We start from the raw sequence: 14552 nt of genomic DNA, 5'->3' as shown, positions 1-14552 counted from the left end.
TCAAGTTGCTGCATCTTTAGAGAATCTCAGAATTTCTGAAGAGCCAACAGTCAAAAGATCGTCTAGACTCACTTCTACTCATTCAGAAGATGTCATTCTTGGAAAGAAAGATGATCCTATCAGAACTAGATCTTTTCTAAAGAATGGTTGTCAGAACAATTGATCAGAATTAGAATATGAGAAGCTCTATCTTTCATTCGAAGAAAAGTCTGTAACAGCTGTCATCAAGTATTTTCTGATGGTGAACACGTGTTCACACGATAGGTAAAAGCGTGCGTGAAACTGATGGGACGCCGGCCTAGGTAACTGTTTAAATCATTTCAAATATCACGTTCTCTCACCTAACGTCACTCATCCTTTAGTGCATTTGATTTCAATTGATTCTGTAACTGTTCATTCTCATAAATTAATTGCATTCTTTTTTAAATCCGCCCCTATATATACATTTCAAATCATAACGGTTATTCTTTTTCGCTCTCATTCTCTCTCTTCTTGCATGCATTTCTGCAACTTGTTTTCCCTTTTCTCAAACCCTAAACGCAAACCCAGAAAAGTATCTAGTAATCTCAGGTCTACTTCAATGGCTGCTTCATCATCTCTCAACGTTGGTTCCTCTGTTCCTCTACAGCTTCAAGAAGAAGAACAACAAATTGTTCCAGTTATCTCTTGCTCCATTCCTAGAAATGAATTAGAAGTAATCTGTGAATTAACGGTGGACTTTGATAGTCTTGAAAAACATGAGTTCCATCTAAAAGAGGATATGTTGTTTCAAGGATGGACTTCTCTATTCTCTGAGTTCTGTGGACCTGTATACCCAGAACTTGTAAAAGAATTTTGGGTGCATGCTGTAGTTGCCCCTAAATCAATCTTGTCGTTTGTTCATGGAAGGTTTGTTGTTGTTACTGAGAACATCCTAAGAATAATGTTTGATCTAAGAACTCCTGATGGTGTCTATGAAACGGATCAAAGAGCAGATTGGGATGCCGTTCTGGCTAAACTTTACCCAGATGTAAAGAAAAGAAAGCGTGTCAAAGACATGAAGGATCTCTACAAAATTTGGACCAAGATTCTTCTGGGGTGTTTCTATCACAGAAAATCAACCCATTCTGCAGATTTTGTCAACAAAGAGCAGCAATATATTCTGTACAGCATTGCCACTCAAAAGAAGGTTGATATTATCTACATAATATTCAATCATATGTGGAATGCTGCAAGGGATTCCAGAAATGCTTTCAGAATAAAGAAGGGTAATATTATTCCTTTTGGAAGAATAATTACAAATCTTTTGATTCATACCAAGATTGTTGAAGATTTGGAAGCTCAAGGAGTTATCAAGGATCTTGTTACTGATACAGGAAGCTGCTTGAATGCTCACACCTTGAGAAAGATCAATCTCATTCAAGCAGTTAGAGTCAATCCTCAACCTCTCCCAGGAGCAAGAAGCAGAAGAAATCGGGTTCTTGCTGAGTTTGAATAATTCTTCAGAAGTGAGCTGCCAGAAGTTAGGACTAAATATCTTAACTCTCTCAAGGAAGATAAAGACAAAGATGTTCCTGCTAAAGTTAGTCAAAAGATAGCTTCTACTTCCAGGCCTGCAGCTTCAGAAGATGTTTCAGAAGTTGCACCAGAAGTTATTACCAAGAAAGAAAGAAGGACAAAGCGTAAGTTTGATCATCCTTCTGTCAGCCAGGAGAAGGAAACTCAAGAAGAAGTTGTTGCAGTAGTTGTTGATAATGCTGCTGAAAAAGAAGTTATTGCTGAAGAAATTCAGGCTGTTGTAGTTGAAAATAAAAATTCTGAACAAGAAGGTGCTGAGAGAAAGAAGAAGAAGAAGAAGAGAAAGTTGAAGAATAAGAACGTGGAAGATGGAAAGGAAGTGGAAAAGAAGAAGAAGAGAAAAATAAAATTAATAATAGAAGATTCGGATGATGAAGAGGAGATCCCAGAAGCTATGAATCAGCAAGAAGAAGTAAATCAAGAACCAGCAACTCTAGAAGTTGAAGGTCAAGAAGTTGTGGATAGAGAGAAAGAAAGACTGGAATCTGCCAGAAGAGAAGTTTCTCTTAGGAAGGCAAAGATTGTGGAAGAGAAGAAGAACAAGAAGCAGAAAAGACTTGAGGCTGAGTTTGAAGCTATTCAGAATATGTCCATAGGTATACATCTTTCTGAACCTGTCTCTGTATCTGTTTTACATTCAGAATCTGTACCAACAGAAGTTCCGGTTAAACCTCAACCAGAAACTCTACCAGAAATAGCCCCAACAGAATCACCTCAACTCACCCATGTTCTTACACCTCCTTCTTCTCCCCAAACCAATGTTCTTATCCCTCCTTCTGTACCGACCACAAATGTTCTCATTCCTTCCTCTCCACCCAAAACAATTGTTACTCCTGACCATCCTCTTGAAACCCTCATTCTTGATATCCAACCCCTTCAAACCCTCTTTCCTCCTCACTCAAATATCTCCACTTCTCAACCTCCTCCTCATGCTAACTATGAACCCATTCCATCCCCCACTCAAAATAATCCATCCACCTCTGACCTCCCTGATTCTGCATCACATGAGCAATTGCTTCGTGATTGTAACTACACACCCAAGCCTCGTCCTAAACCTGAGTTTGTGGTGTTAGACTCTGAGAATGAAGCAGAATCATCTTCGTGTCTTGATAGAGAACCTCAACCCTACTTCCTTCTGAACCCAGATTCCGCCAAACTAAAATTCAAATTCCGTTAAGAACTTTCTGTTGGTGTACATTTTGGAGTTGTAAACATTAGGATGTAGGAAGGGTTAGATGTTTTGAAAGCTACATATCAAACCAGGATAGATGATGTGACTTTTAGAAATCTCTGGAGAATCTTCAGAAGAAAGATGAATTCTATGTTTTGGGAGCTTCAGAAGAGGTGCATAGCAATAGCCCCAGGTTCTCGCAGGATTCTCAGACCTTATGAAGACTTCTGGCATAGTCGTCTTGGAGGCAGGCATTGTTTTGAAGAAAAAGCTTTTGTTGATGAACTAGCAGAAATTTCAGAAGCTGAACAAGAAGCACATTCTTGGGAGATGGTGGTTTGGAAGCCTCAATACCCGGTTCTGACTAGAGACTTCCAATGGTTGTTCAACTGGCTAAGGGTGAATCCTTCTGAGGAAGCACCAGATATGGTCATTCCTGAAGTTGTCTACCCTTCAGAAGTTGCTGGTCCCATTCCTCCCAAGAATCTGGCTGAGATTCTTCAAGCTCTAGAGAATGAAGATTCTGTGATTCCGGATCCAGAATATGCTGAAGTTTCTTCTGAATCAGATTCAGATATTGAGATGGAAGATGCTGAGAATCATCCTTCTGAGAAAAATCCTGTTCAGGAAAATCCAGGAGAAGTTCTCACTCTGGATGCTGTTGCTGGCAATGCTATCCCTCTGAATGATGGCAATGCATCTTCTTCTGCTGAACCCTCAGTTCTGGTGAACTGTCATACCCCAAAATTCGCCCATCACATTTTTAATATCAAAAGCTCGAGACTTGACTGAATGCGCATTCTCCTGAACAACAGCCCTCCAACAAGGGTTTTGCCTTTTTCAAGGAAAAGTCAGGTTCTGATACCTCCATATGACTAAAAATGAGAGAGATATGATGGCGCAAGTTGGTCGATTTTCAAGAAAAGGGCAAAAAACCTAATTAGCAAAATTCCAACTTTTTGAGTATTAGGCTTTTATTATTAAAGTATCCACGGGAGTTTGAGCCCAAAGAGAGTTTGTCAGCCAAATATTACTTATTTTATGAATTTATTTCATTCATATTTGATTTTTATTCAAATAAATTCAAATAAAATCATCAAAATAATTATATAATTGGTGCATTAAACTTTTATTTGATTCAACTCAATCAAATCTCATCCATGGGCTAATTCAAGATCCTAAGTCTATTATTTTATTTTTTGTGGCTTTTATTTATATTTATATGAATTCTTATTCATTTAAATATTAAATAGATTAAATAAAATATATAATAAATAGATTTAGATCAAAGGATTTTTTTTTCATGATTAGGTGACCAAACCATCAATTATTCGTGTAAGGCAAAATTTGGGAACAAATGATTGAAATTGGCAAATTTTGGAAAGCTGCATAATCAAAGATTCAATCACATCTCAAATTCCAATTTGCCAAGATTGAATCCAATTTTGTTAACCTACTTGGTTCCCCATAAATACGTGAAAAATTCAGAGGCAAAGGGAGAGGATTCGCAGCCCAAACTCAGAACACTTCAAGAAAATTTCGGATTCGAGTTGGGAATTTACAGGATACTCAGAGGCTTCTGGAGATTAAAGCGTGTTCCTGGAGTATTCTGGATCATTTCCCAATCAAGATTGAAGCCTAAAGCACTCGGAATCATCATCCATACACTCACGGTTTGCTCGTGATTTTTTTATTTTTCGATTTCGCAACTTCACGAATTATAAACGTAATTTACTTGTATATTTGTGTTCACCTTCATGTTTACAACGTATCTGGATGTTTTGATTTGAGTTTCATTGCAAAATACAGAATTCACCATGGCTAGGTTTTGAGAGCTTCTGATTGGGGGTTCGGAATAAAGGCAAAATTGTCCAAAACTAATTCCCTCTTCATGTTCAGAATATGTCTTTTATTTAATCTGGTTTGTTTTTTTGCATTATTTAATGATGATTTGCATGGAGACCTATGGCCATGACAAGGAACCATGGGCTAAGATTCTGTGTGTTGAGAAAGTTTCTAACAAAGAAGAAGAACGAGGGCGTGTGTTGGTTTTGTTTAAAATTTGTCACGCGCGTTTTATTAGATATTATGTATACAGATGACATTACTAACATCAAATCAAAGCAGCTTCGTTGGCAAGGCGTTGGTGTATTATCCTTAAGTGACGCGAGTTCGATCCCTAGGATTGCGCCTTGCGATTTGTTTTTATTATTCTTTTACATGTTGTTATTCTACAGGTTCAGTGGATCGTGTGTGTGAGCACTCACCACGTACCCTCGCCTGGAAGCCGTAGGATCAACGCTAAGACGGATCGGAGAGCTCCAGATGCATGCAGGCTCACCGTAGACCTTCAAGACGCACCACATTGGTTAATTGCGCCAGGTTCTTTTATTTTATTATTATTATTATTATTAGTTTTTATTTATTTAGTTTCATTTTGTTTCCTTTTTTTTAATTTCTTTTTAGATATAATAAAAAACAAGAAAACCTTTTCTTTTCATCTATTTATTTTTAATAATTAGATTAATCAATTAGGTTAATAATTTAATTAAGTTTTATTTAATAATTATATTAATTAATTAGGGTAATAATTTAATTGAGGTTTTTTATTAATTAGGTTAATTAATTAGATTTAATTAGGTTTCACCCTGACCTTAGGTAGTGTTGCTCATTAACACAAACCTCACAAACCTTTTTTAGGTCACAATAAGTTTTCTTAAATAAACCTTGTAGGTTTATGATTAGGGTTTTTACCGTGATAATTAATTTAATATCATTAGGTTTTTAAAGGTCTGGATTTGTTAACCCTAATTTTTCTAACTTAATTTATTTGCGAATTTATCCTCTCATCCCACACTCTATGATTGTCGCGAGCCTTTATTTTTAATTTTTCCTTTTTTTTCTGCCTTTCTCCTGCCTTTGCTTTTGCCATACATTTTCAGGATCAGCCCCGAGGCTTCCTCCGACCGCCAACCATATCAGATCAAATTCAAAGCTAAGTGCCTTTTATTTATTTATTTTATTTTATTTATCTTTTTATTTTTAAGGGTTAGCTTTGTTTGCCTCTGAACCGCTAATGCACTCACCCTATTTTTGTTTGCCATTTTTCCCGCCATTCAGGATTTGCCAAATGCCAAAGCTTCGCATAGTCGGTAACCCTAAAACCCTAATTATTACTTATGTTAGACCTATTTGTTTGTTATTCTCCGCTGGTTTCAATTCCCCTTTCCTCCGCTGGTTTCATTTTCCTCTTTCCCTTTATTGCTTTGATTATCAATGTTAATTGCTATGGTTAGTAACCCTAGGCAGTGCAACTTGTTAACTAAATTAGAATCACTTAACTGTAAGATAAATATCTGAATCTGACCACGTGATTGGTGCACACACGCACACTTTTGGGTAAACCTCTCTGTTGCCTGTTGCCTGTTGCCTTGTTGCCTTGTGTTTTTTGCAGAATAGCCAGTCCCTCGAATACGAGGATACCTCAACCATGTTGCCTCGATTAAAATGATGCTTCCTTCGATAAATATGATCCCGACCCTCGGAAGTTGCCAACGAAAAGGCTGAGGTATCCTCTGGTTGCCTACGAAAAGGCTATTCTGGTTCTTCCCTTAGACTACCTGCCTCCCTATGGCATGGAATATTCTCATGGCGAACGAACTCTCGATGACCCTTCAACCTCCAAATGAAGGGCTTCCTACCCTCTTATGGCAAGGATAGATCCTTTCACCCTGAAAGGCTAAAAGAACATTTTTCATCTAACCAGGTAATTGCCCCTAATTGTTTTGCCTTGCTCTAAAAACTTTTTCATATTCTTTCTCATAAACCTTCAATATGGCTACGCTCATTTACGAGCTAAAGTCCGTATTCTCTTCTTCTACATTTTTGAAACAATGAGCAAAGCAATTAAGAGCCCATGGAAAAAACCATGGATGCAAAGGGTGCCTTACACCTTCCCTTTGCATAATTACCCCCCGAACCCTATTTTTATTTAAATGGTTTTTCCTGTTCTTTTAGCCTTTTCGATATTTGGAGAAAATAAAAGTCGGTGGCGACTCTTGCTATCCGCGACATTTCGATAAAGTCAGTTCACCATATTACAGAACTGGCGACTCTGCTGGGGAGAATTTTCTTATAAAAGAGGGGTTACCTTAAAAGTTTAGGATTCACTCTAAATGTTTTCTATTGTTTGCTTTGTTTGTTTTATTTTTCAGGGGCGTTTTGGGAATTAAATGAAGGACGAATCCTATTCCCGGATTCAAGAACACTTAAGATTAGGAGTGGCATAGTCATGGCGACCTCTTTCACATATGTGGGAGATGAGTCAATATGAAGTTCACACTTGAGTTAGGACTCCATAGCATATGCACACCTTTCTCAAATGAGGGGGGTCTATGTATGTGTCTACGGGTGCGCCAGAGCTCAAGGACCTTTAGTTACCCTTAACCCATCCTGGCCTTTAGGAACGTAGTGGGGGGACTACTCTTGACAAATGTTGAGAACTAGTCGCTACCCGATGCTACAATTCAGATAGGTCCTTTCACAAAGTATCATTGCATGATGCGAGTGTATCATGTCCGAGGGTGCTTTAGAAGGGCTGACAATTCTGGATAACTTGTAGAACCCGTTGCTGATATCATCCTTATCCTTAGAAATACCTTTGGGGAAGGGTATCTCACATGATCTAAACTCCATGCAAGACAAGCCTAAGGAAATTGTGTGACATGTGTGACTTGCTTGTGTGTGCTACTAACCCTTTCTGTTTCCTTGCAGGATCTGCTTGTAGGACATTTCGTCCTTATTACCTTATGCTTTACCTATTGTCAACTAACCCTTTCAAGGATCTTAGGAATTAGGGCGCACAATTCCAGGTGCCTTTATCAAAGGACTAAATTCTCATCAAGGGGCAAAGAGGATTCACTTTCCTCTAGCCATATATCTTCCAATTTACACAGTACCTATCAAGGGGCAAGAAGATTTATTTTCCTTTTGTCGTATACCTTCCAATTCAGAGACTCAGTACCTATCAAGGGGCAACAGGATTTAATTTCCTTTAGCCAAGTACCTTTAAATTCAGAAGTACCCCGAATCAGAGGCTATGACCCACTAGATATGGTGAGCTTGATTCTCAAAGAAAGACATTCAAAGACAAAAGTCAGAATTCTTCAGACAAAGACGCGACCAAACTATTTTCTAATGTCGACCAACTGGTCAGAAAAATACCATCAACAAATCAATCCTAATCAGATGAACATTCTGGAAGCTTGACCCCCAGACTTCTGAAACATTCCAACCAGATATACATTCCGGAAGCTCGAACCCCGGACATTCTGAAAATTCCAATCAGATGAACATTCTAGAAGCTTGACCCCCAGACTTTTGAAACATTCCAATGAGATATACATTTCGGAAGCTCGAACCCCGGACATTCTGAAAGTTCCAATCAGATGAACATTCTGGAAGCTTGACCCCCAGACTTCTGAAACATTCCAATCAGATATACATTCCGGAAGCTCGATCCCCGGACATTCTGAAAGTTCCAATCAGATGAACATTCTGGAAGCTTGACCCCGAGACTTCTGAAACATTCCAATCAGATGTACATTCCGGAAGCTCGAACCCCGGACATTATGAAACATTCTTATCAGATACACATTCCAAAAGCTCGAACCTCGGATACTCCGAATCTCTACACTAGTTCCACAACAACGACGCAAGCCAGATGCACCTAAGCGTCAATTCACCGAAATCAATATGTCGTCGGCTCAAACATTACAACATCTGTTGAATATCAGATTGATTACTCTGAGGGATGCTCCTAAGAATTCTAACACCTCCACCCCTGGATATAAACTCAATGCGAGGTGCGCGTACCATTCCAACATTCCTGGACATTACACAAACAATTGCTGGACATTGAGAAATAAGATTCAAGGTCTAATCGATGACGGAGAAATCAAATTCAACCCTCCTGAAAACTCCTATGGTGATCACCGCTCCTATGCCTAGTCATGACAAGACTGATTGACATCTAGACGGATGAACTTTTGGATCATTAGATCTACTTTCATTTGCAAGTTTCTTTTATGTTTGTTTAAACATTCGACTTATGATAGACATTATCTGTTTTAATAATCATCATTAGTGCATTGCATATGTTTGTCTTGAGTTAATTATTTCGCTATCACTCATTTTAGATTATGTCTTTACTTTGCACGTGTTTTGTGATATTCAACTCCTGCTAAGCTGTAAGCCTTTTAAGGGAGGATGACGAAAACGATACCGCAACCTCATACAGTATGCTTTTGAACGGACTATGCTGACGATGTACAGGCATTGTTTCAATTCCTAAACAGTAGAGATATAAGGATGTTAATCCCTCGTCAACCCCTTCGAGCCTAAGAAGTAGAAATTTATTTCTTATACTAATTAAAACCCTTGATCATAACCTGGGGCAGGGTAGTTCTCAGTTAATTTGACTGTGCTTTCTATTTCAAGAGAATCATTCAGTACACCTTTCAACAAAGGTTTCAATCACAAGCGTTCATCCGCACACATCAAAGAAGTGTTGGTCAATCAAAAGCCAATGATGGTTCATCAATCATTAAGCAAGGCAGTCAATATCTTTCAAAAAGAAAAAAATGAAAAACATATATACAAAGAAAAGCCTGCTAAGTCAAAAATCAAAAAGATGACTTAGGCAAAAATCAAGGCATCCCGCTGACTGTAAGCTCAAAAATAGACAGTTCAGGCAAAAGTTAGGGATATCAAAAGATGAAAAAAGAGAAGTCAATAAACTCCTGAACAACTCAATGTTGTGACTACCAAAAGGAAGAAGTGACTGCCATCTCAAAAGTTCTCTTTGCTTGTGAACCATCATCATTATCAAAGGTGCAAATCCAAAAGTCTCTTGGAACCTGAATGCATAAGTCGAATTAACTGAGCTTAGGATTGTAGATCATTACGAAGAGGGGTGGGTACAAACAAACTTTGAGCCTTTATCCTTTGTTTCTTCAACCGTGAACCAAGCCACATTACAACCCTTGAAAGTCCTAACTGAAGCATGGTTAGTTCGAAAGCATACTGTCACCAAAAAGTTATCCTGACTCCTTAAGGTTTTCCATAAATGCTAAGTTGATATCTTGTATTTACAAACACCACGTTTTATAAATATCACGCTTTTACATCTCTTGTTTTAATGTTTTTCAAAAACTCAAGAAAAACGTATGCATTGCATCTCGTGAATTCATTATTAAACAAATTCTGCTACATAATTTCAAATGTTAGCAACAGAAAGAATCTGCACAGGGTACAACTAATGACAGAAAGTTATCCCGACAGACAATATTACTCCAAGAAGCAATGTCTCCTACGTATACAAGGGGCATGACACGTTTTTCCCAATCAATATGGGGAAATCAAGTCAAGATTCCAAGAATCTCTCAAAAAATACAAACAGTCAGGGGCATCATCCTAAGTGTACGATTACTAGGGGCATGTCACTTACAATATACACTTCATAAAGTCCTCACGAGGTGAATCTCTTCAAGTTCCTACTAGCTGGGGGCAAAGTACACAAGGCATGTTCAACGCTTAGATCAATATTTACTGGTGTTTTCCAATCAATAGAATCCAGGAATGGTAGTTACTATAATACTGGGGGCAATGTTCAGGGCATCCATGCCTTCCTGACTTCACAAGATCATATCCCCATAGAGCAATCCTCAAGAAGATATCTTCAAATGCTCTCGTCCCGACAAAGACATAGCTCCTCAACAAAGTTCACATCTTTAACATCGTCTGTTCCCCGACCTGCTTTTCTACTCCAAACATGGTTTGTTAATATCTCTAATCCCCAGTCAGGGTATATCAAATTACTGATCATCCACAAGCAGAAATCATAAATCCCAAGCTGTGTATCTTCAAAACAAAATCAGGCATTAGAGTCGCAATGACCTAGAGATTTATTTTCTCAATCAAGATACTTCAAAATAGCTTAACTCATGTTCATACATCATATATCATAGTTAATTCATAACATACATACGTCTCATGACATATGCATAACACTCTCATTCATTTCAAAAAATTACAATACATGCATCACGACATTGCATAAAACTAATGTTTCTTTTGCAGTCTACTTATACATCTTCTAGATATAATGCAGATATAATCAATTCAACGGTTTAATTCTGACACTCATTCAAGACAGAGATTTAGTTCTGACACCTAATTTTGGATATCTTCCAAAGATGGTTCATATATAATCAAGATAAAGATTTACTTCTGACTCTTAATTTTGGATATCTTCCAAAGATAGCTCAGAGATAATCAAGACGAAGATTTAATTCTTACACCTAATTTTGGATATCTTCCAAAGATGGTTCAGATATAATCAAGATAAAGATTTACTTCTGACTCTTAATTTTGGATATCTTCCAAAGATAGCTCAGAGATAATCAAGGCGAAGATTTAATTCTGATACTTAATTTTGGATTTCTTCCAAAGATAGCTCAGAAATAATCAAGACGAAGATTTAATTCTGATACTTAATTTTGGATTTCCTCCAAAGATAGTTCAGAAATAATCAAAACGAAGATTTAATTCTGATACTTAGTTCCGGGTGTTCTCCAGAGATAGTTCAGAGATAATCAAGACGAAAATTTAATTCTGATACTTAGTTCCGGGTATTCTCCAGAGATAGTTCAGAAATAATCACCCTTCCCAAGTCTAATTCAGTTACTACGAACGGTACTGACACGATCAATCTCCAACAAACATTTCTCAACATACTAAGCTCAGATTCAACCTAACACACGGTTTTTCAGACATCTAAAGATGCAAATTGGATACAGTCTAACGCACGACTCATCCTTCGAGCCTAACGTACGGTTCTCCAGACATCATCTGCTGATCCAAACTAAATTCAGACTAATGCATGACTCAATCTATTCTCCAGAAATGATCTAAGGTACGACGTATTCTGGTTCTCAATTCTATCAAGCTCGATGGCATCTTCAAGCCCATCTCCGACAAAAGTCCCAACTTCAGCTAGGGAAAATTTCTTGGTATTCTAGGGTTCAATCATCTTCCACCTTCAGATACCGACTGGCATACAAACCACTCTACATCTTCAGGGTTAAGATAATTGAACAGGGGCAGCTGTCATACGCCAAAATTCGCCCATCACATTTTTTATATTAAAAGCTCGAGACTTGACTGAATGCGCATTCTCCTGAACAACAGCCCTCCAACTAGGGTTTTGCCTTTTTCAAGGAAAAGTCAGGTTCTGATACCTCCATATGACTAAAAATGAGAGAGATATGATTGGCGCAAGTTGGTCGATTTTCAAGAAAAGGGCAAAAACCTAATTAGCAAAATTCCAACTTTTTGAGTATTGGGCTTTTATTATTAAAGTATCCACGGGAGTTTTAAGCCCAAAGAGAGTTTGTCGGCCAAATATTTATTATTTTATGAATTTATTTCATTCATATTTGATTTTTATTCAAATAAATTCAAATAAAATCATCAAAATAATTATATAATTGGTGCATTAAACTTTTATTTGATTCAACTCAATCAAATCTCATCCATGAGCTAATTCAAAATCCCTAAGTCTATTATTTTATTTTTTTTGTGGCTTTTATTTATATTTATATGAATTCTTATTCATTTAAATATTAAATAGATTAAATAAAATATATAATAAATAGATTTAGATCAAAGGATGTTTTTTTTCATGATTAGGTGACCAAACCATCAAATATTCGTGTAAGGCAAAATTTGGGAACAAATGATTGAAATTGGCAAATTTTGGAAAGCTGCATAATCAAAGATTCAATCACATCTCAAATTCCAATTTTCCAAGATTGAATCCAATTTTGTTAACCTACTTGGTTCCCCCATAAATACGTGAAAAATTCAGAGGCAAAGGGAGAGGATTCGCAGCCCAAACTCAGAACACTTCAAGAAAATTTCGGATTCGAGTTGGGAATTTAAAGGATACTCAGAGGCTTCTGGAGATTAAAGCGTGTTCCTAGAGTATTCTGGATCATTTCCCAATCAAGATTGAAGCCTAAAGCACTCGGAATCATCATCCATACACTCACGGTTTGCTCGTGATTTTTTTATTTTTCGATTTCGCAACTTCACGAATTATAAATGTAATTTACTTGTATATTTGTGTTCACCTTCATGTTTACAACGTATCTGGATGTTTTGATTTGAGTTTCATTGCAAAATACAGAATTCACCATGGCTAGGTTTTGAGAGCTTCTGATTGGGGGTTCGGAATAAAGGCAAAATTGTCCAAAACTAATAGCCTCATCATGTTCAGAATATGTCTTTTATTTAATCTGGTTAGTTTTTTTGCATTATTTAATGATGATTTGCAAGGAGACCTATGGCCATGAAAAGGAACCATGGGCTAAGATTCTGTGTGTTGAGAAAGTTTCTAACAAAGAAGAAGAACGACGGCGTGTGTTGGTTTTGTTTAAAATTTGTCACGCGCGTTTTATTAGATATTATGTATACAGATGACATTACTAACATCAAATCAAAGCAGCTTCGTTGGCAAGGCGTTGGTGTATTATCCTTAAGTGACGTGAGTTCGATCCCTAGGATTGCGCCTTGCGATTTGTTTTTATTATTCTTTTACATGTTGTTATTCTGCAGGTTCAGTGGATCGTGTGTGTCAGCACTCACCACGTACCCTCGCCTGGAAGCCGTAGGATCAACGCTAAGACGGATCGGAGAGCTCCAGATGCATGCAGGCTCACCGTAGACCTTCAAGACGCACCACATTGGATAACTGCACCAGGTTCTTTTATTTTATTATTATTATTATTAGTTTTTATTTTTTTAGTATCATTTTGTTTCCTTTTTTTTATAATTTCTTTTTAGATATAATAAAAAACAAGAAAACCTTTTCTTTTCATCTATTTATTTTTAATAACTAGATTAATTAATTAGGTTAATAATTTAATTAAGTTTTATTTAATAATTATATTAATTAATTAGGGTAATAATTTAATTAAGGTTTTTTATTAATTAGGTTAATTAATTAGATTTAGTTAGGTTTCACCCTGACCTCAGGTAGTGTTGCTCATTAACACAAACCTCACAAACCTTTTTTAGGTCACAGTAAGTTTTCTTAAATAAACCTTGTAGGTTTATGATTAGGGTTTTTACCGTGATAATTAATTTAATATCATTAAGTTTTTAAAGGTCTGGATTTGTTAACCCTAATTTTTCTAACTTAATTTATTTGCGAATTTCTCCTCTCATCCAACACTCTATGATTGTCGCGCGCCTTTATTTTTAATTTTGCCTTTTCTTTCTACCTTTCTCCTGCCTTTGCTTTTGCCATACATTTTCAGGATCAGCCCCGAGGCTTCCTCCGACCGCCAACCATATCAGATCAAATTCAAAGCTAAGTGCCTTTTATTTATTTATTTTATTTTATTTTATTTATCTTTTTATTTTTTAGGGTTAGCTTTGTTTGCCTCTGAACCGCTAATGCACTCACCCTATTTTTGTTTGCCATTTTTCCCGCCTTTCAGGATTTGCCAAATGCCAAAGCTTCGCATAGTCGGTAACCCTAAAACCCTAATTATTACTTATGTTAGACCTATTTGTTTGTTATTCTCTGCTGGTTTCAATTCCCCTTTCCTCCGCTGGTTTCATTTTCCCCTTTCCCTTTATTGCTTTGATTATCAATGTTAATTGCTATGGTTAGTAACCCTAGGGAGTGCAACTTGTTAACTCAATTAGAATCACTTAACTGTAAGATAAATATCTGAATCTGACCACGTGATTGGTG

The 14552-nt window shown here is 37.0% G+C and overlaps 1 protein-coding gene across 1 annotated transcript; it reads left to right on the top strand.

The window, feature by feature from the left end:
* The first annotated feature begins 580 nt into the window (after positions 1 to 580).
* Positions 581 to 5469, top strand: LOC131597252 (uncharacterized). The gene is made up of 4 exons (XM_058869958.1): positions 581 to 823; positions 1532 to 2383; positions 4966 to 5110; positions 5462 to 5469. Exons 1-4 carry the CDS (start codon positions 581 to 583, stop codon positions 5467 to 5469), a joined length of 1248 nt encoding a protein of 415 aa, XP_058725941.1.
* Positions 5470 to 14552: the final 9083 nt, after the last annotated feature.

This window comes from Vicia villosa, linkage group LG4 (assembly GCF_029867415.1).
Source record: "Vicia villosa cultivar HV-30 ecotype Madison, WI linkage group LG4, Vvil1.0, whole genome shotgun sequence".
NCBI lineage: Eukaryota > Viridiplantae > Streptophyta > Magnoliopsida > Fabales > Fabaceae > Vicia > Vicia villosa.
This window is presented reverse-complemented; position numbering and strand designations above follow the sequence as displayed.